The sequence below is a fragment of the Nannobrachium achirus genome, assembly GCF_963921795.1.
Source record: "Nannobrachium achirus genome assembly, chromosome: 15".
In the NCBI taxonomy this organism is placed as follows: Eukaryota; Metazoa; Chordata; class Actinopteri; order Myctophiformes; family Myctophidae; genus Nannobrachium; species Nannobrachium achirus.
This window is the reverse complement of record NC_137822.1, coordinates 47,051,917-47,073,779: the sequence shown is the minus strand read 5'-3', so window position 1 is coordinate 47,073,779 and position 21,863 is coordinate 47,051,917. Positions and strand designations below refer to the sequence as shown.

General features: G+C 44.0%; 1 protein-coding gene across 2 annotated transcripts in view; it reads left to right on the top strand.

Moving 5' to 3' along the window:
• Positions 1-21,863, top strand: part of erbin (erbb2 interacting protein) — a 141,627-nt gene that overhangs the window by 58,996 nt on the left and 60,768 nt on the right. For both annotated transcript variants that reach the window (XM_080743791.1, XM_080743790.1), the window contains exons 3-4: positions 9,144-9,338; positions 10,940-11,057. In XM_080743791.1, coding sequence (XP_080599917.1) covers positions 9,153-9,338; positions 10,940-11,057 — 304 coding nt within the window. In that variant the 5' untranslated portion in view covers positions 9,144-9,152. The remainder of the gene's footprint in view (positions 1-9,143; positions 9,339-10,939; positions 11,058-21,863) is intronic.

The following is a 21,863-nucleotide window of genomic DNA, read 5'->3' as shown; positions in this document are numbered from 1 at the left end:
CCCCAGCAAATTATTTTAAAACATCTACTGTATGTGACTGAAGATGCGCTGCTCAGATGTGCAACAGGCTGGCCGCTGCCCAAGCAGCTGCTGTAACTTGACACCATTCACACCAAGTCAAGGTCCAAGCGTTAGCCATAGCATCAGTTAGCTTAGTTTTTAGCCCTGGTGTGTGGCTGTGTTGTGTGCATGACATGCAGATGTGCAAGCTCATAATGTGTTACTTTGTGACTCAAAGTACTTCGGATTTTAACGGTGAAGTTATGGAATTCGCTCTGTATGGATAGCAGTGTCCAAAAGATGAAATCACAGGAATAATGGAAGTCACAGGAGTTTTTCACCATGTAAACAGCAGGTAGGCTATGGCTATCTAAATATGTGTTTACAGGGAAGGCAGCAGTAATTGATTAAACGGTTGCTTACGTTCTCTTGCATTAAAATAAGCAACGGAACACTTGTTATGTTTGCCAATCAGAGATTCGGGGGGGTTTATTTGTCACTCACAAAAGTTATCCATACAGATGCTAATTCAAAACTTCGGGGCAGTGTTTCATTTGGGACCGACGCAGCTTAGCCTATCATGATTGGTGCTCATGGCTGTACTAGGCGGAGGTTTCTCCACTACGTGGGCAGTGTTTCTCTCATAATATTACCCACGTGTGGTGGTTCAGTCAGCGACAATATGGAGCGGTTGGTTTAGTTGTGAATGAAGACTCGTCTCGGACGTGCTTAGCACAGTCAAAAACAAATGGAGGTGGCCATTCTCTATACTAATGCAGCTAACCCACTTTGTTTTAACATGGGTGGATTGTTTAGCTGTGGTTGGCTGGATGAAACGTTTGACACAGGAAAGCCATTCAGGTCCCTGTTTCTGTTGGGTGTGCAACAGAAAGCTATGTTATGGCATCAACGGTGAAAAGACGCTTTTCAAACGGCGCCGCCGCGCGGGGGGGGGTTGGAAAATAAATTTCCGTCTTGGGATTTTTTTTTGCTTTAACCCCTGCACACACACACACACACACACACACACAGGCACTAAGGCACGAGTGTCTGTTTTTCTATACTTGCAAGGACATCAGTGTTTTTGGATGGAGACTTTATGCTGCTGCACTCTCCATTTCTGTGTCTGTCCGTGAGAGAGGGTGAGGCGGCCCGAGCTGAAGGTGTCACAAACATCATGAAACATGTGGTACGCGGCCCAGAGCAGAGCGGCATGGAGCGGCAGGCGGTCCTCGCGTCTCCGCCGTTTTAAAACTCACTCGCATGCTCTGTATCCACCTCATTCTGTGAGAATTTACTGTAGAATTATTTGTGGGACACTTCCTGAGAACAGCAGACATACAAGCTCACATCATGTCGCAGATGCAACCGTTGTGAGCTTGTAGATCACTCCTGGTTGCAGTGCCGGAACTGCCGCACTCTTTCTGCGCAATGCACGGTGGGAGTGGGACGTTGTGGATAGCCTAAGCCTATATATTTTATTTTATTTTTGGGGGGGGGGGGGGGGGGGGGAGATGAAATAAGTAAGGGACCTGACACCGCGGTACGGCGGTTACCATGCCCAGCCCTAGTCATGTCTAGAATGAATTGTCTGTGTGGTTTGTATTGTTCAACGTTCTGCTTATTAAACTCTTATGCAATGATGAGGAGATAAGAGCACACCTGCAACAGCTGAGCAAATACGATCTTCACAATGGTTGTCTTTGTCCAAATGTATTGTCGATTAGGCCTACCTGTCACAATTATTACATAATCACTGATCACACTGATCTGAGATCATCACAATTACTTTTTGCGTAATCGTCATAGCTGCCATGGCATTGGTCCGAAATCTCATTGTTCCTACATCCCATTAGTCCGAATCTGGTGAATGTTAACCTGGTGAAAAATACTATGCCTAAACCTAAACCTAACTTCAGTAAAACTATGCCTAAACCTAACCAAAACCCTAAGCCTAACCAAATTAGGACTAATGAGATGTAGGACTTATGGGCAGTCCCCATCGTCATAATCATCATGCATGTTGAAAAATTAAATATGGTATGAAGTAATGTTGGACAGAAATCCTGTTTCTCCGCATCATACTGCCCTATTACATCAGTAGAGTGTGCCGCATGAAAATAATGAAAAAAATCCACAAGCTTATCGCAAGGCGTTGTGTGCGCTTCAACCAAATGCATATCATTCTGGGGGTCCTTGACATGAAAAAAAAAAGTTTCAGAAGAACCACTTGTCTCATGGTGCTGCAGTTATCTAGTGTCTCTGCCCGCTCCGCTCCGTGGCGTCTCTCCTCCTCCTCCTCCTACGTGCTTGGTTCACGCTGGCCAGCGTTTCCACGTGGGTTAAGTCAGCGTCTGCTAGCCTTCAGCTCACACTCTGTCTGTGTCCCCCAGACGTCCCCCCCATCCTCCCCATCCTCCCACCTCACACTCTGTCCGTCTCCCCCAGACGTCCCCCCCATCCTCCCCATCCTCCCACCTCACACTCTGTCCGTCTCCCCCAGACGTCCCCCCCCATCCTCCCCATCCTCCCACCTCACACTCTGTCTGTCTCTCCCATCCTCCCACTCCTCCGCCGTCTCGTTGCGTCACTCCTAGCCTCACTCCTAGCCTCGGAAACCCAGACAGATCTGTGAAAGCTCAGCGATGAATGGAGACCAGCACGGCTAAGCTCTCTGCCATCCCATCTTCCACGGGTAGATAGATAGAACCTATTAGCCCAGTACACTAGCAGATACTCAGGCACGATTGAATCAGGTTTTTAGATTCTCTGACCAGATAATCTAAACGGGCTCACACTGGCCGTTTTGAAAAGTCGGGCGCTCCGCACGCTACATGATTCTATTCAGATTGAGTCGGGCCTGAACAAAGCAATAATACACATAATATAATGAAATGTCACAGGGGCTGTCCTTCGCCTTGCAACACACGCACGCGCACACACAAACACATTAACGTTATCCACGCAACACACCATCGCATCGCTTCGCGCAATGGAGAAAAAAAAAAACGCTTCAATAAGGAATTTGTGTCCCATTTTGATGATAATATGAGTTCACTTTGACACGTTTTATGTCCATCCATGCCTCTGTTCAACTCTCTGACTTTTACCCTCTCTCTATCACTGCTAAACGTGTCAAGTGCCTTGATTATTGTGTAGTGTACGGCCAGCTTAACACCAAGGAACGCATCTGTGATCATTTGTGCAAATTTAAAGCGAGCATTTTTTTTTACTTGAATCTTTGCTTCTGGGGGGTCCCTGGAACAACTTTCCTCGGACATGATGTGCATTAGGGCGGGTCATACTTTTTTTATTTTGGAAATCCAAACGTGTTGGGTGTCCATTTAATGTGTTTTTTGATGGAGAATTCAAATATGACATTATTTTTGTGATAGGACAACTCTAACCTACATTAATTTGCATTTTTAAATTGTTAATTGTACCCGTTCTATCTCATTTATAAGATAGTAAAATCCAAATGAAATTTTAACATGTGGGGTGTCTAAATTATGTGTTTCTTTATGGGGAATTCAAATATGGAATTCGTTTTTGGATAGAATAACTCTAACCTACATAATTTTGTACTTTAAAAAGGGAGAAATGTGCGATTTTTACCGCTTTTTGGGATATTGTTATAACACACAAGGGAAATGTTTTATAATGACAAAGCCAAATCAAATGTACATATTTATTAACCATTTAAGTGCATAACAGTGAATACACAAATATCACTTCCAGAATGTTGCTAAGTTGAACAAGTCCTGCTTTAACTCAGCCTTAGACATCAGCCTCCTGCTGGTCTCCTGATCCCTGATACCTCCATCCCTCTTTTCCTGGGAGAAGAACAGTATCTGGAGGAAGCTTCAGTGACCATTTTGACAACCCTCTCAATACTTTGGATGTGGCATGGCCAGTGGGGTACCTCCATGCGGGTGTTGATAACGTTCTTCAACTCTGAGGTGTTTATTGTACAGGTGCGAGGTGGCTCTGCACATCTTCTGACTAGCTAATCATTTCAGCAATGCTGGAAGCAACATCATTGATCTCAGGTGTCTTTCTGCTTCTTACTGAGGAGTAGTTGCTGCCAGGCTCACTGGCATCTCTACAGTATTGCCAGTGAGCCTGGCAGCAACTATCTGTTCCAATACCCCAGAAAAAGGGACTAAAGAGGAGCCACATGTAGAGCAAATTGCCAAGCTTTTTGCATGGCTGAGAGAGAGGGGTTTTGATTAGACCTTAAGGGCCATGGAGGGGACTCAACAAATCTTAACACTGGTGTCAAAGCTGGAGTAATGCAGAAGCTGCAGCTGCACCTATAGGCAGAAAGCTGGTCTGGTTGGTGAGGAGCCTACACACTGGTGAACTTCCCCTCTGCCAGGTGGTCATTGTTGAACTCGATGGTCCTAATCTGTCAGACAACACATTGTCTGGACCAATAAGAAAGCTCCTTAATTCAGCTACAGAGCTGCCTGCCAAAGTCATTGAAGATCTCTGATCAACACTATGGCTATCATATTGTTTCTGCAGTCAGGGATGGAGTGGTTCCTGCAAGGCTGGCTCTGCTGGAGATTGGGCCAGCAAACCACAGCCACTGGCTCACCACAGCAAACAGACTTCTCAGGCTCTGGGTTGGATTGAGAGGAAAGAATCAGAAAAAAACTCCAATAATTGTGGAATACATTGTTGGTACACTCACCAACCAGACCAGCTTTCTGCCTATAGGTGCAGCTGCAGCTTCTGCATTACTCCAGCTTTGACACCAGTGTTAAGATTTGTTGAGTCCCCTCCATGGCCCTTAAGGTCTAATCAAAACCCCTCTCTCTCAGCCATGCAAAAAGCTTGGCAATTTGCTCTACATGTGGCTCCTCTTTAGTCCCTTTTTCTGGGGTATTGGAACAGATAGTTGCTGCCAGGCTCACTGGCAATACTGTAGAGATGCCAGTGAGCCTGGCAGCAACTACTCCTCAGTAAGAAGCAGAAAGACACCTGAGATCAATGATGTTGCTTCCAGCATTGCTGAAATGATTAGCTAGTCAGAAGATGTGCAGAGCCACCTCGCACCTGTACAATAAACACCTCAGAGTTGAAGAACGTTATCAACACCCGCATGGAGGTACCCCACTGGCCATGCCACATCCAAAGTATTGAGAGGGTTGTCAAAATGGTCACTGAAGCTTCCTCCAGATACTGTTCTTCTCCCAGGAAAAGAGGGATGGAGGTATCAGGGATCAGGAGACCAGCAGGAGGCTGATGTCTAAGGCTGAGTTAAAGCAGGACTTGTTCAACTTAGCAACATTCTGGAAGTGATATTTGTGTATTCACTGTTATGCACTTAAATGGTTAATAAATATGTACATTTGATTTGGCTTTGTCATTATAAAACATTTCCCTTGTGTGTTATAACAATATCCAAAAAAACAGTAAAAATCGCACATTTCTCCCTGTTTAAAGTACAACATTATGTAGGTTAGAGTTATTCTATCTAAAAAAGAATTCCATATTTGAATTCCCCATAAAGAAACACATAATTTAGACACCCCACATTCCCCACATTCATTTGGATTTTACTATCTTATAAATGAGATAGAACGGGTACAATTAACAATTAAAAAATGCAAATTAATGTAGGTTAGAGTTGTCCTATCACAAAAATAATGTCATATTTGAATTCTCCATCAAAAAACACATTAAATGGACACCCAACACGTTTGGAGTTCCAAAATAAAAAAAGTATGACCCGCCCTAATGTGCATGCATGAATAACTGAACGAAACAGCGAGAATCGCGATCTTGCTTGTACTTTCTTCCGATACACTGAATTTAAGTCAACTTTGATTTGTCACTTTGGCCGGTGTGTGTGTGTGTGTGTGTGTGTGTGTGTGTGTGTGTGTGTGTGTGTGTGTGTGTGTGTGTGTGTGTGTGTGTGTGTGTGTGTGTGTGTGTGTGTGTGTGTGTGTGTGTGTGTTCATGCGCTTGTGCTTATGTCTGTGCGCATGTGCAAGTATAATGAAGTCCTGCCAGTCAGAATGAGGTAGCATGATCCGAGACATGGGAACATGCTCTGTATGTACATGCTATGCTACTGTACACACACGCGCACAGCCACACACACACACACACACACAGACACAGACACACACACACTAACATGCTGTCTACACGCTCACTTACTAGAGCAAAGACCCTGTTGATCTGAACGCATTCCATAGTGCATGTTATCACTGTACGCACGCACGCACACGCACGCACGCACGCACGCACGCACGCACGCACGCACGCACGCACGCGCGCGTGCGTGCGTGCGTGCGTGCGTTTCAACGGACCCAGGAGTGTGATTTATTCATCCTCGCAGCACAGACAGACAGTTTCTCAAGACTTGTGTTTTCCAAACCAAACACAGTTTGATGCCAGATCTTCATATTTAATACACAATAAAATGACAAGGATTTATCTGCTTGTTCTTCTGGAGTTGAATTTGTGTTTTGGGAAAAACTGCATTTTAATCTTAACACATACACAGCCATTTACAATATGCGTTTGCGCCTATACTGCCAGGAATATTATAAATTTTTCAGAGTCACAGTAGATCTCCCTTATATGCATGACATTTTGGTAGGCTGTAGTCTATATAGTGTACACTAGATGTCGCCAGCGATTAAGGTCTCTGGCGATTGCTAGAAGGCCTCAAATTAGCAACCAGTCCATTCACTTAGCATTAGCGTTAGCATGGAACGGCCCGGGACCCGTGCACGCCATCCGCGCTCTTAAAAAAAAAAAAAAAGTATCGACTATGTGCCTTAGATGCCCAATTGACGCACAGAGCCTTCAAACCGGATCAAGATCCGACGTTTAGAACGTGAGATAGAGCCGAGTTGCTGTAATGGCTTCCAATGTAAAATATATGCTCGGGTACATGTTTGACACGCTCGATTTCCGGTTTCCGGCGATGACGTCACTTCCATCGCAGAATCCTTGCTGAAGCTTATATGATGCTAGAATGGTCATTTATAGCTCAAAAAATGTCAAAAAAATACCAAAATCATCAGAAAATGATCCCCAAGGCGACGTTTGGCGATCTGGCACGGTTTGGCGTCCTCAAAATGGCGATGAAAGGCGATTTGGCTAAGAATGAACCATTTATATGCTGTATCGACTTTCCCTTTGGATGGTGGTTGTGGGTCAGGGATGGGACGATATGCGATATTATCGTTTATCGTGATAAAAAACACATTGTGGAGATTTAATTTATCGTGATATCGTCCTCCGTCATGCACTGGGATCAATTCACCTTTTATTTGCATATCCGGTACCACTTAAACCCTCTATAATTGGTTAAAGGTACTTATAATATACGTACTTGATACAGTATTTTTTTCACTCTACCAAATCTCTTTGCCAAAAAATAGACGATCTACAAGCTTGTTGATCGGCAATTTTTGGGCGAATGTTCCACCCCAGGATAATGGATGTTTGGGATATTTCAATTATCGTGATGATAATATTGTAAATCGCGATTTCTCTGGTCACAATAATCGTGATATGACATGTTCATATCGTCCCATCCCTATTGTGGATTAGACATCAGTATGTCTGACTGAAAGAAAGGGATAATTTATACTGTATGCAAATGGTGCCTAGGCTGATTTAAGTGACGTTCTTTAGTGAAGTGCTGCTATTGCCACTGAAAAGCCATTGTCATGTCTGTCTGCTCTTTCTATGAAAACAACCTATTGTGCTGTTTGACGCAGTAGTGTGGTTTATAATGGAGGTTGAAGTCGGTCATTTGCTTCTGAATTATTAACGCCAATAAGACACTTGGGGTCTTTTTCAATGGGTCAGCTATTTCATCCATGGCGTAACTCGTTACTGAAGCTATTGTTATTCGTGCTTATAAGAAGTCAGTGACTAAAAACATATTGGGTTCATTGTGTAATGTTAATTTACATGGAGAACAAAAATAAGCTTTTTTTGAGCGGTGGTAAACCGCTCCATAGAGTGGCTGTGCGTGTGTCTGTAGCCTTTTTCCTCAGCGTTTTGCCATAGTAAAACGCGTGTGTGTAGCATAGCCTGTACATCCTCAACTCAAATCCTAGTCTGAAAACGTTATGCAAGCACGACCACTGCTCACTTCACATTGGGTGTGATTTCTTCTCCTTCTGTTCACTATGGAGGCCTTCAACAGGGGGTCTGCGACCCCTTAGTGGGGGGGAGGGGGGATTCTGTCTCTTTTGAATAGCTCTTATACATGATTATTGTGCAATTGACAGATTGTTAGTGATTGTGACCATCAGGTCGCAGCTACTATCAAAACCTTGTCACGTCACACTTTTCCCCTCACGTCACGTCACATCACGCTTTTCCTCTACTCATATCTCTGCCACCGTTGCCCCGATCCATTGCACACACATCCTTGGCTGCCAAACCACAACCTCCACCCCTCATTTCTCACATGGCCCTCTTCTAGCGCCACCATGAGGCCGATTCTTGCAAAAACATTTTTGGACACTGCTCCTACAAAGCGGTACACTGTATGTCTATTTGTGTATACATGTGACCTGACGGTCGCTTATCTCCCGATTAGGGAGTCTTACTGGTAGATTGATAGTATTGACAGGACCTAGGTGTCTGACGATGTCCAAGCACCTCCACATTAACTCATTCACTGCTAGGCCCGATAGTCCCGAGAATTTCCAGTTTTTTCAACAAAAAAAATTGGAAAAAATGTAGTAGGCATGATAGCAATCGCAAAATTGCATGTTTAACCCCCATAGCAACACCATCTTTCAAACATGGCAGCCATCTTTGTTTACATTTTAGGAAAACATAATGGCTGCTAGTTCATCAATGCCTGAACGGATTTCCATTCGGATTTCTTTTTGTTTGAAAGCTGTGAGCAATGTGCACACACGTGGTGCATGATCTAGGCATGGACATGACATTATCAGTGCACTATGAATTACATGGAAGTCTATGGAGACAGAGGCATATGGAACTACGAAGGTATTTGCAAATGACGGGGTATGAGTTAACGCTCGGTGTTCTCTCCTCCAAGCACCTCCACATTAATGCTTAGTGTTCTCTCTGTCGCCCCCTAGTGCCTGAGGATGTCATTAACCCTGAGTGTTCTCTCTGTCGCCCCCTAGTGCCTGAGGATGTCCAAGCGGTCGCTGTTGGTGCGCCTGGTGCCGTGCCGCTGCCTGCGCGGCGAGGAGGAGGCGGTCACCTCCCTGGACTACTCCCACTGCAGCCTGGAGAACGTCCCCAAGGAGATCTTCAGCTTCGAGAAGACCCTGCAGGAGCTGTGCCTGGACGCCAACCAGATAGAGGAGCTGCCCAAGGTAAGACTTTAAAACCAACATATAGAGGAGCTAGAGTTTAAAACCAACATATAGAGGAACTAACCAAAGTAAGAGTTAAAAACCAACTGATAGAGGAACTAACCAAGGTAAGAGTTTAAAACCAACCAGATACCCCTGATTGTACATCCTCTATTGCGTATACTGAATGGTATAAATGTAAAAACTGGTTTTGTTTCCGGGCTATATAACAAATTACAAGAAAAAGTAAATGAAACTACGGGAAATATCATCGTTTGGAATATAGATCTTAAGGATTATACACCCGAAATAAATTGGCAACGGGTATGGAATAACATCCCATTAACATCTCGGAACTATAATAACCAATTAACACATTACAAATTAATCCAAAGATTTTATTTAACGCCCAGGAAGCTCTGCCAGATCAAAATTTTACAAAATCCCTTCTGCTCCTTATGTCAGCAAAGAACCTTGGGAACATATGCACACATGATGTGGGAATGTCCAGGAGTGTTGACCTTTTGGGCTGCGGTCGCATCATTTTTGTCTGATATAATTGAGCTGGAGGTACCTTGTCTACCACACATTCTATTACTTAATGATGACTCAACTTTAAACATAATATCCCATAAGAAGAGAATTTTTCTGGCTGGTTTAACGGCAGCAAAAAAAATGCTGGTAATGAGATGGAAACCTCCCCATAATCTGAATATCCATCGCTGGAAAACATCTTTTTACGAGGTTCTGAGATTAGAAGCATCCAGTGCCCGAGCGCAGGGTGCAAATACAGAGTCTATTCAAACATTACTCACTGCAGCCCAGAAGGTAAAAACATTACTCAGCTAAGATACTCTACATGTCTTGTCTACATGTTTTGTCTGCCCTATGCTCTCTCCCTTATCTGCTGTAATTTCTTATTTCTCTTTCTCATGATACGATTCTGATCTAGAAGCGGTACGATGATGTGTATACAGTGCATGCAGGCCATGTTTCCTTTTTATTGTAGTCTGTGCAAATGTGGGGGTATGGAGATGGGGATAAGAGACTTTGTCCCCGTAGGAACCCTTTATAATATATATATATTGTATTGTCAAACGAAAAGAAATCTAATGTTTTCCTACTCTGTTTTAAAGAAAAATAAAATAAAAAGTTGGTCACAAAAAAAAAAAAAAAAACCAACCAGATAGAGGAGCTAGAGTTTAAAACCAACATATAGAGGAGCTAGAGTTTAAAACCAACATATAGAGGAGCTAGAGTTTAAAACCAACATATAGAGGAGCTAGAGTTTAAAACCAACATATAGAGGAGCTAGAGTTTAAAACCAACATATAGAGGAGCTAGAGTTTAAAACCAACATATAGAGGAGCTAGAGGTTAAAACCAATATATAGAGGAGCTAGAGGTTAAAACCAACATATAGAGGAGCTAGAGTTTAAAACCAACATATAGAGGAGCTAGAGTTTTAAACCAACATATAGAGGAGCTAGAGGTTAAAACCAACATATAGAGGAGCTAGAGGTTAAAACCAACCAGATTGAGGAGCTACCCAAGGTAAGAGTTTAAAACCAACCAGATAGAATGATGAATGTTTTCTGCGTGTGTCTCCTGTGGTCTCCCCAGCAACTGTTCAACTGCCAGTTGCTGCAGCGACTGAGCATGCCCGATAACGACCTCACCGTGTTGCCGGCGGCCATCGCAAACCTCGTTAACCTCAGGGAGCTCGACGTCAGCAAGAACAGTGAGTACACTTTTAATTCGATTTATTTTTTTAGAACCCATTTTTCACACGATGCCCAATCCTAAACTGTAATCCTGGGAACTGCTCTCCCTCTGCCTACCTGGGGAGAGCCCCGAACTGAGCTCATGCTTCCTTCAGTGCATGAGGAGTGAGCAGGCCGCTTCTTATCACATAACTGGGGGGGGGCACTTGATTCCAACAAGTTCCAACAACTTTCCCCTCCATCAGGCTCCCCGGCTGGCCAGGGGGAGGCAGTATAGAGAACATTAGCAAAGTAATTGTGTCCAAAGTTGGGGTACCCAGAGGGCCTGGGTAAAAAAAGAGAAAGGCCAACATGAACTTGTTGGATGTATAATTATGGGTTTTTGGAGATGCTGAATCTATCTTACCATTAGTTTGGTTTCGTTCGTTTTTTTTTTTGGGTCAAAATGCCTACTTTGACATGAAATTGGCCACGCCTACTTGTGCACAAGGAGCAAGTTGGCACCTTGACAGAGTGCAGTTCTATTGGCCAAAAACTGGAAATAGTTATCGGCCTAATAATTTAGCTTCTAGTTATTCTAGAAAGGTGATCTAAGAGTCAAAAGTCCATGTTTGTGATGTCCGGAAATTCATGAGTGATGACACGGCTCCATATTTTGAGCGGTGCTCCGGGAGGGAACTAAACTCAAAATCTGGCCTACATCTGGCCTACATCTGGCCTACATCTGGTCTACATCTGGCCTACATCTGGTCTACATCTGGCCTACATCTGGCCTACATCTGGTCCGCAACTGGCCTACATCTGGCCTACATCTGGTCCGCAACTGGCCTACATCTGGCCTACATCTGGCCTACATCTGGTCCGCAACTGGCCTACATCTGGCCTACATCTGGCCTACATCTTGGCACAATGCACTCAACGTTTGAGTTCTATTTGTTTGGCACCGTGTAGAAGAGCAAAGCCAGCGTACTGCCAGATCCACTTCATGGCATTATTGTGGGATCTCTGTATGAAAGGAGAAATGGATCCATCATCAGACCTTTGGCTGAACCGCTTCATCTTTAGCTCCGCCCGGCCGGAACGGCCATGAGGCGGAGATTATGTTTTCATCCCTGTCTAAATGCCATCAGTGTGATTGACAGGAGAGATGATGAGAGGAGCAGAGTTGACACCATTATTATTAAGATATGGACTAAAGTATGGGTATAGTTTCTCAGTGAAGGTGCAGCCAGTGAAAGAGTAGAGGTGAACTCTGGCCTCCACATCATAAAAGGAGACCAGACCCTCCTCATAATCCACAAACACTCCCACTTTCTGGACCTCCTCTCTGACAGGGAGGAGGACAGCAGGGCCAGCAGCAGCCTTGTACTCATTTCCATTCCTCAACCTTATAGACCAATAACCATTGTTGGGGTTCAGTGTGATGTCTCCCTTCCTGTTGATGGACTCTCTGGCCACTCCTAGAGCCCACTCAGTCTTCCCTCTAACCTGAACCTCATAGTAAAACCTTCCTGAGGAGAAGCTTTGTTTTCCTAAGACACAGACACATGGAGAGAATCTCTCTGGGTTGTCTGGGAGATTCTTCATTACATTTCCATGACTCACTTGTTTTCCATCCTCAGACAGGATGAGTTCACGTTGTGCTGTATCAGGATCCAGAGTCACATCCACTTCGTATTGCTTCATCCTCCTCAGCTCAGCATCGCACAGCCTCTCCATCCCTTGGTCGAGTGTGTCTTGTTTCTGAAGTTAATTCCTCAAACGACTGTAAACAACGTGCCTCAAACTCTGTAAAATCATCTTTTAAGATGCTCTCTGGCGTTGGACGTCACCTCATCAAATATATGACATCACACTTAACCAAATATAAATATGGAGTTCCACAGGGCTCCAGACTGGTTCCAGTGAAGTACTGTGATCTGAAAGACCAACAAACATGGACACCATGAGATGACTTTTTACTGTGGTTGCCTAGAGGACAACACACTATAGTTCTACACAATTCTGGGTAAACTCACAGCCAATCAGGAAGCAGCATTCTCGGTGATGTCACCATTATAGAGGAAGTCCATTGAGATCAATGGGGGAGTGGTGCTAGCTCCAGGATTGGTCGAGCTTTACATGACAATGTGACTCTCCAGACCATATATAGACATCCACACTCACAATGTCCCAGAATTTTTTCTAGCTAGGAAATATACTACAGGTTTTCACCCTCATGAAACTTGACCAATCATGGACATTTTCTATTTCGTTTTAGTCATAGTCTTTTGGATAAAATGTAATTTAGTTTTAGGCATATTTTAGTCATCTGAAATGTTTTAGTTGTACTCTAGTTATAGTCGACTAAATAGCAAAAGATTTTAGTTGACTAAATCTACAGTTGATTTTGTCGACGGAAATGTATTTTAGCGGTGCCTTGATGGTGTCGTAATGGCTGAGTTGACACTTGGTTGCACTCTGAAAACAGCAGATCTACAAGCTCACAACGTGTCACTCTGCTCAAAAAAATCACACCCGTGTGAACTGAGCGGTGGTCGTGGAGGCTGCGCAACAGCAAAACAAATATATAATAATAATAATAATTATAATAAAAAATATTAAAAAAATATTAAAAAAATAATAATAATAAAAATATATATATATGGGGGGGGGGGGGGGGGGGTGCTTGCTTGCGTGTGAGAGAGAGAGCCATCCATCTATCCATGTCACTCAGGCCACCACTGGTATTGCAGTTGATGCTCAGGGCAGACTAGACTCAACAGCACCTGGTCACCAGGGGTACTTAGGCTACATACGGACCCACATACATAGACGGCTACATACGGACCCACATACATAGACGGCTACATACGGACCCACATACATAGACGGATACACACACGGCCACGCTATGGAGACGGTGTGACCACCGCTCAAAAAAGAGAAGGAAAACCTGTTTAGCGACCGTTCCGAGGTCACCGCGTTTGCCCAGGGTCGAGCGTGTTTTGAGGCGAGCGTTCTTGTGTTCATCCCAGAACGCTGGCAATGCCATGAAAAAAAAAAAAGAAAAAAAAATAGACTGCACTCTGTCGAGGTGCCAACTTGCATCTTGTGCACTCGTAACCATGTATGGCCTACTTGTGCACCAGCAGAGCCCGCCTTGTTATTTATATCAGGTCACACTTGTTAATGCCAACAAGAATGCTGCTCCCTCATTGGTTGTTGAAGGAGACGTCACCAGGAATGCTAGTTCCTGATTGGCTACGGCCTTACGCACAGACAGACACGCGACAGATACACCTAGGAATGCAGTATTTGCACACTCTGTTGGAGCAAGTAACAACACCCACAGAGGATATCATGCCAGCTTTGTTTGGCTGTGTGAAAAAAAAGCAAGGCCATCATAATGCCAGGTCTTCATTATGGCAATACTGGGATCTCTGTATGAAAGGAGAAATGGATCCATCATCAGACCTTTGGCTGAACCGCTTCATCTTTAGCTCCGCCCGGCTGGAACGGCCATGAGGCGTGGATTATGTTTTCATCCCTGTCTAAATGCCATCAGTGTGATTGACAGGAGAGATGATTAGAGGAGCAGAGTTTACACCATTATAATTACAACATGGACTGAAGAATGGGTAGAGTTTCTCAGTGAAGGAGCAGCCAGTGAAAGAGTAGAGGTGAACTCTGGCCTCCACATCATAAAAGGAGACCAGACCCTCCTCATAATCCACAAACACTCCCACTTTCTGGACCTCCTCTCTTACAGCGAGGAGGACATGAGGATCAGCACCAGCCTTGTACTCATTTACGTACCTCAACCGTATAACCCAGTAACCATTGTTGGGGGTCGCTGTGATGTCTCCCTTCCTATTGATGGACTCTCTGGCCACTCCTAAAGTCCAGGCAGTCTTCCCTCTAACCTGAACCTCATAGTAAAACCTTCCTGAGGAGAAGCTTTGTTTTCCTAAGACACGGACATATATAGAGAATCTCTCTGGGTTGTTTGGGAGATTCCTCTTTACGTTTCCATGACTCACTTGTTTTCCATCATCAGACAGGATAGGTAGCGATTTGCTGTATCAGGATCCAGAGTCACATCCACTTCATATTGCTGCATCCTCCTCAGCTCAGCATCGCACAGCTTCTCCATCTCTTGGTCGAGTGTCACTCAAGTTAATTCCTCAAACGACTGTAAATAATGCCCCTCACGCTCTGCAGAATCATCTTTTAAGACGCTCTCCTGTGTTGGATCTCAACCTCATCAAATATATGACATCACTCTTAACTAAATATGGAGTTCCACAGGGCTCCAGACTGGTTCCAGTGAAGTACTGTGATCTGAAAGACCAACAAACATGGACACCATGAGATGACTTTTTACTGTGGTTGCCTAGAGGGCAACACACTATAGTTCTACACAATTCTGGGTAAACTCATAGCCAATCAGGAAGCAGCATTCTCGGTGACGTCATCCAATGGGGAAACCCTTGAAAAAAACAGAGTGACGTCATCATGTCTTTCTGGGTAAACTCACAGCCAATCAGGAAGCAGCATTCTCAGTGATGTCACCATTATAGAGGAAGCCCATTGAGTTAAATGGGGGAGTGGTGCTAGCTCCAGGATTGGTCAAGCTTCACATGACAATGTGGTTCTCCAGACCATAATAGACAACCACACTCACAATTTACCAGAATTCTTTCTAGTTAGGAAATATATACTACAGGTTTTCACCTTGTGAAACTTGACCAATCATGGACATTTTCTATTTAGTTGTAGTCATAGTCTTTTGGATAAAATGTAATTTAGTTTTAGGCATATTTTAGTCATCTGAAATCTTTTAGTTATACTATAGTTATAGTCGACTAAATGGCATGAGGTTTTAGTTGACTAAACCTACAGTTGATTTTGTCTACGAAAATGCATTTTAGCGGTGCCTCAGTGGTGTCGTAATGGCTGAGTTAACACTTGTTTGCACTCTGAAAATATTACATCTACAGGCTCACAACGTGTCGCTCTGCTCAAAAAAAGAAGAAAAAAGAAGAAAATCTTTTATTGACTGTTCTGAGGTCGCCCCGTTTGCCCAGGATTGAGTGTGTTTTGAGGCGAGCGTTGTTGTGTTCATCCCAGAACGCTGGCAATGCCATGCAAAAAAATGAAAAATAGACTGCACTCTGTCAAGGTGCCAACTTGAATCTTGCGCACTCTTGACCATGTATGGCCTAATTGTGCGCCAGCAGAGCGCGACATTGTTATTTATATCAGGTCACACTTGTTAATGCCAACAAGAATGCTGGTCCCTCATTTGTTGTTGAAGGAGACGTCACCAGGAATGCTAGTTCCTGATTGGCTACGGCCTTACGCACAGACAGACACGCGACAGATACACCTAGGAATGCAGTATTTGCACACTCTGTTGGAGCAAGTAACAACACCCACAGGTGGATATCATGCCAGCTTTGTTTGGCTGTATGAAAAAAAGCAAGGCCATCATAATGCCAGGTCTTCATTATGGCAATACTGGGATCTCTGTATGAAAGGAGAAATGGATCCATCATCAGACCTTTGGCTGAACCGCTTCATCTTTAGCTCCGCCCGGCCGGAACGGCCATGAGGCGTGGATTATGTTTTCATCCCTGTCTAAATGCTATCAGTGTGATTGACAGGAGAGATGATTAGAGGAGCAGAGTTTACACCATTATAATTACAACATGGACTGAAGAATGGATAGAGTTTCTCAGTGAAGGAGCAGCCAGTGAAAGAGTAGAGGTGAACTCTGGCCTCCACATCATAAAAGGAGACCAGACCCTCCTCATAATCCACAAACACTCCCACTTTCTGGACCTCCTCTCTTACAGCGAGGAGGACATGAGGGTCAGCACGAGCTTTGTACTGATTTACGTACCTCAACCGTATAACCCAGTAACCATTGTTGGGGGTCGCTGTGATGTCTCCCTTCCTATTGATGGACTCTCTGGCCACTCCTAAAGTCCAGGCAGTCTTCCCTCTAACCTGAACCTCATAGTAAAACCTTCCTGAGGAGAAGCTTTGTTTTCCCAAGACACGGACATATATAGAGAATCTCTCTGGGTTGTTTGGGAGATTCCTCTTTACATTTCCACAACTCACTTGTTTTCCATCATCAGACAGGATGAGGTAGGAATTTGCTGTATCAGGGTCCAGCGTCACATCCACTTCGTATTGCTGCATCCTCCTTAGTTCAGCATCGCACAGCTTCTCCATCTCTAGAATCAGTCTGGTTGGTCCACTATCAAGCTAATGCCTCTTGCACTCTGTTGACACCAGCTTTTATGAAACTCAACCTGCATTGAATTTCACCTCATCAATATGACATCACTCTTACCTAAATAAGGAGTTCAGAGTGGCCTCCGTGTGGTACTCTGAACTGAATTATAAACACAACTGGTTTCTGCAACAAAATTGGGCCAATTTTGGTTAATTCGACAAAACCAATTCTTCTTAGAAGTACTAAATTTCATTCCAAGTTTGTTTTTATTTTTTCCCAATCAACTCTTGCCAACATACAAGTCGGCAACGCTAGCTGATGTGTTGTTTAAATTGTATTTATTTTGTACTTTGAAAATGCTGTTCGCCTGCAATGATATGCCCAAAATGTCAACACCAAGTGGACATTTTCTCAAAATAGAGCTGCATCATCTGCATAATCCCAGCCTACTGGTTGTCATCTGATTGATAGCCATGCTATGAGCTTTTAATATCTGCTGTTTTTTGAATGGCCAAAGTATACAAATAGGCTAATGGTTAGATGTTTTTAAGATCTAAATGGGTCAAGTGTTTGAGACACAAAACCAAGTGGGTACAACGAGTCAACCTCTCCCTGTGTGCCAAGGCCGGACTGGGACACATCTTGTCATCTTGGCCCAGACCGGCCCACCACAAACGGCGTGAACCGACCATAGAAGATCTACAAGCCCACAACGCGTCGAGGCAGCGAAGTGTTGCGGGCTCGGGTGGGACTCTTGGGCCACAGTAGCCTGTGATTGGGCTACTAGGCTGGTATTCAGATGATGGACAAGTCAGCGGGCCAATCATGTGATGTCTCTCTGCTCTGTGGGGCCGGTGCTACTGAAGGATTGGCCCTCTCAGCCTAAAATGAATTTATCCTAAAATGGTGTCAAAGATGTTTGTGCCCACTGGCCCACTTGTATCGTCTGCCCACCGGGAAGATGCCAGATGCCCAGTTCACCCCTGCTGTCTGCTGAAAGCAAAAACCGATTAGAAATTAGGGCATTGAAATAAAAACGAAATAAAAATGCATTTGCAATTAGAAATTGCAAATGTGGTTGCTGTGTCTGCACTCTGTCGAGGTGCCAACTTGCACCCCTTGCAGTCGTAGCCATGTATGGCCTACTTGTGCACCAGCAGAGCGCGCCTTGTTATTTATATCAGGTCACACTTGTTAATGCCAACAAGAATGCTGGTCCCTCATTGGCTGTTGATGGAGACGTCGCCAGGAATGCTGGTCCCTGATTGGCTACGACCTTAAACACAGACAGATACACCACCAAACGCAGTTCTTGCACACTCTGCTCGAGCAAGTAACAACACCCACAGGAGGATATCATGCCAGCTTTGCTTGGCTGTGTGAAAAAAAAGCAAGGCCATCATAATGCCAGGTCTTCATTTTGGCAATCCTTTTTTTTTTTTTTTTTTTTTTTATATCCCGAACTTGTTCGGGATAGGCACCCTGTGATACGATCATATATCCCGAACTAATTCGGGATAGGCACTCAATGAGTTAAGATGCTCTCCGGCGTTGGATCTCAACCTCATCAAATATATGACATCACTCTTAACCAAATATGGAGTTCTGGGCTCCAGACTGGTTTCAGTGAAGTACTGTGATCTGAAAGACCAACAGACATGGAGACCATGAGATTACTTTTTACTGTCGAGGTACCAACTTGCGTGTTGTGCACTCGTGACCATGTATGGCCTACTTGTGCGCCAGCAGAGCGCGACATTGTTATTTATATCAGGTCACACTTGTTAATGCCAACAAGAATGCTGGTCCCTCATTGGCTGTTGATGGTGACGTCACCCGGAATGCTGGTCCCTGATTGGCTATGACCTTAAACCCAGACAGATACACCGCCAAACACAGTACTTGCACACTCTGATGGAGCAAGTAACAACACCCACAGGAGGATATCATGCCAGCTTTGTTTGACTGTGTGGAAAAAAAAGCAAGGCCATCATAATGCCAGGTCTTCATTATGGCAATACTGGGATCTCTGTATGAAAGGAGAAATGGATCCATCATCAGACCTTTGGCTGAACCGCTTCATCTTTAGCTCCGCCCAGCCGGAACGGCCATGAGGCGTGGATTATGTTTTCATCCCTGTCTAAATGCCATCAGTGTGATTGACAGGAGAGATGATGAGAGGAGCAGAGTTTACACCATTATTATTGAGACATGGATTGAAGAGTGGAAAGAGTTTCTCAGTGAAGGTGCAGCCAGTGAAAGAGTAGAGGTGAACTCTGGCCTCCACATCATAAAAGGAGACCAGACCCTCCTCATAATCCACAAACACTCCCACTTTCTGGACCTCCTCTCTGACAGGGAGGAGGACAGCAGGTTCAGCAGCAGCCTGGTACTCATTTCCATTCCTCAACCCTATAGACCAGTAACCATTGTTTGGAGTCGGCATGGTCCATTTCTTCCTGTTGATGGACTCTATGGCCACTCCTAAATCCCAGTCAGTCTTCCCTCTAACCTGAACCTCATAGTAAAACCTTCCTGAGGAGAAGCTTTGTTTTCCTAAGACACTGAGAAATGTAGAGAATCTCTCTGTGTTGTCAGGCAGATTCTTCCATACATTTCCATGACTCACTTGTTTTCCATCCTCAGACAGGATGAGGTAGCGATGTGCTGTATCAGGATCCAGAGTCACATCCACTTCGTATTGCTGCATCCTCCTCAGCTCAGCATCGCACAGCTTCTCCATCTCTAGAATCAGTTTGGTTGGTCCACTATCAAGCTAATGCCTCTTGACTCTGTTGATACCAGCTTTTATGAAGCTCAGCTGCGTTGAATCTCACCTCATCAAATATGACATCACTCCTACCCAAATAAGGAGTTCAGACTGGCCTCTGTGTGGTACTCTGAACTGAATTATAAACACAACTGGTTTCTGCAACAAAAACGGTACATTGGACAGGTATTATTGTGCCAATTTTGGTTAATTCGACAAAACCAATTCTTCTTAGAAGTACTAGATTTCATTCCAAGTTTGTTTTTATTTTTCCCAATCAACTCTAGCCAATTAACAAGTTGGCAACGCGAGCTGATGTGTTGTTTTAATTGTATTTATTTTGTACTTTTGAAAATGTTGTTCGCCTGCAATGATATGCCCAAAATGTCAACACCGAGTGGAAAGTATCTCGAAATAGAGCTGCATTGTCTGCATAATCCGCCAGCCTACTGTTTGTCATCTGTTTGATAAGTGTTACGGACGCAAAACAAAGTGGGTGCAACGAGTCAATTATCTTGGTCCAGACCGGCCCACCACAAATGGCGTGAACCGGACATAGAAGATCTACAAGCCCACAGCGTGTCGCTGCCTCGTATCAGCTGTTTTAAGTTTGGGCGGGACTCCATCATTATTCTATGCTTTAGCGGTGCCGCGCTGTGAGCTTGTATATCTGCTATTTTTCAAAAAACGTGAAAATTCTAATTTTGACCTGATTCTATAAGTGTCTTTTGAATCCTTCTAAGGTTTTTTGAAAACCCTATGTTTCTATGTCAGCACTCTGGCCAGCCATCGTCAAAGAAAAGGTCCTTTTCACTTAACTCATTTAGTGCCACCCCTTTCACCACTAGAGGGCGCCCAGTGGCCAGAGAAAATCCCATAGAGATATGCTGGTATATGCAGAAGCCCTGCAGCCATGACTTGCCTGAACACTTTCCTTTGTGCATGACTGCATGTACAGGAAGAGGATGAAGTTAGCTTGAAGTTAGCTATTGGCTACCAAGCATTTTAGAAGCCTTATTTTCGTCAACTTAGCCATGATTAAACCTTGCACACCTCATGCATGGGAAAAAAACAGAGAAGAATGAGCTCTGAAAAATCCTGGATTGCATTGGAGTGGATTTGTGCAGTTTGTTCACAGCTTTCAAACAAAAAAATCCGATTGGAAATCCGTTCAGGCATTCTTGAGATAATCGCCATTATGTTTTACATGTTATGTAAACAAACATGGCTGCCCTGTATGTTAGATGGGGTTGTATGGGGGTGGAACATGCAAAATCGCGATTGAAATCATGTTCACCAGATTTGATGGGGTCCAAAAAAAAAAAAAAAAAAATCAAAACTTTTTTTTTCAAATTTTTTTTTTTTTTTTTTTTTTTTTTTTATATCCCGAACTTGTTCGGGATAGGCACCCTGTGATACGATCATATATCCCGAACTAATTCGGGATAGGCACTCAATGAGTTAAATGGAGCCCAGTTAAGCCCTTTGCACACAGGACAGTTGCGTTTCTTCCGTTTGCTGTATGAATAAAACACATTGGATTTGGTGTGCAATGCTGTGCGGAATCGGCACTGCGGATCCCAAAAGGAGTCATAAAAGGAGTGATGAGTTTTTTACCGCATGCGACAAGACGCACAAATCGAACTGGGTTCAATCGAGAAAAAAATGCACGACCGCAGCCACTCGTCGCACGGCTAATTCAGATCCGGTGTACATGAGGTCGTAGAGAATCATTGTTTTCTTTTTAAAAATGAAATTGTCAGTTTTATCCGTGTGGATAAATGCGCCTGTGTGCAAAGGGCTTTAGTCTGTTCTTGAGAGACT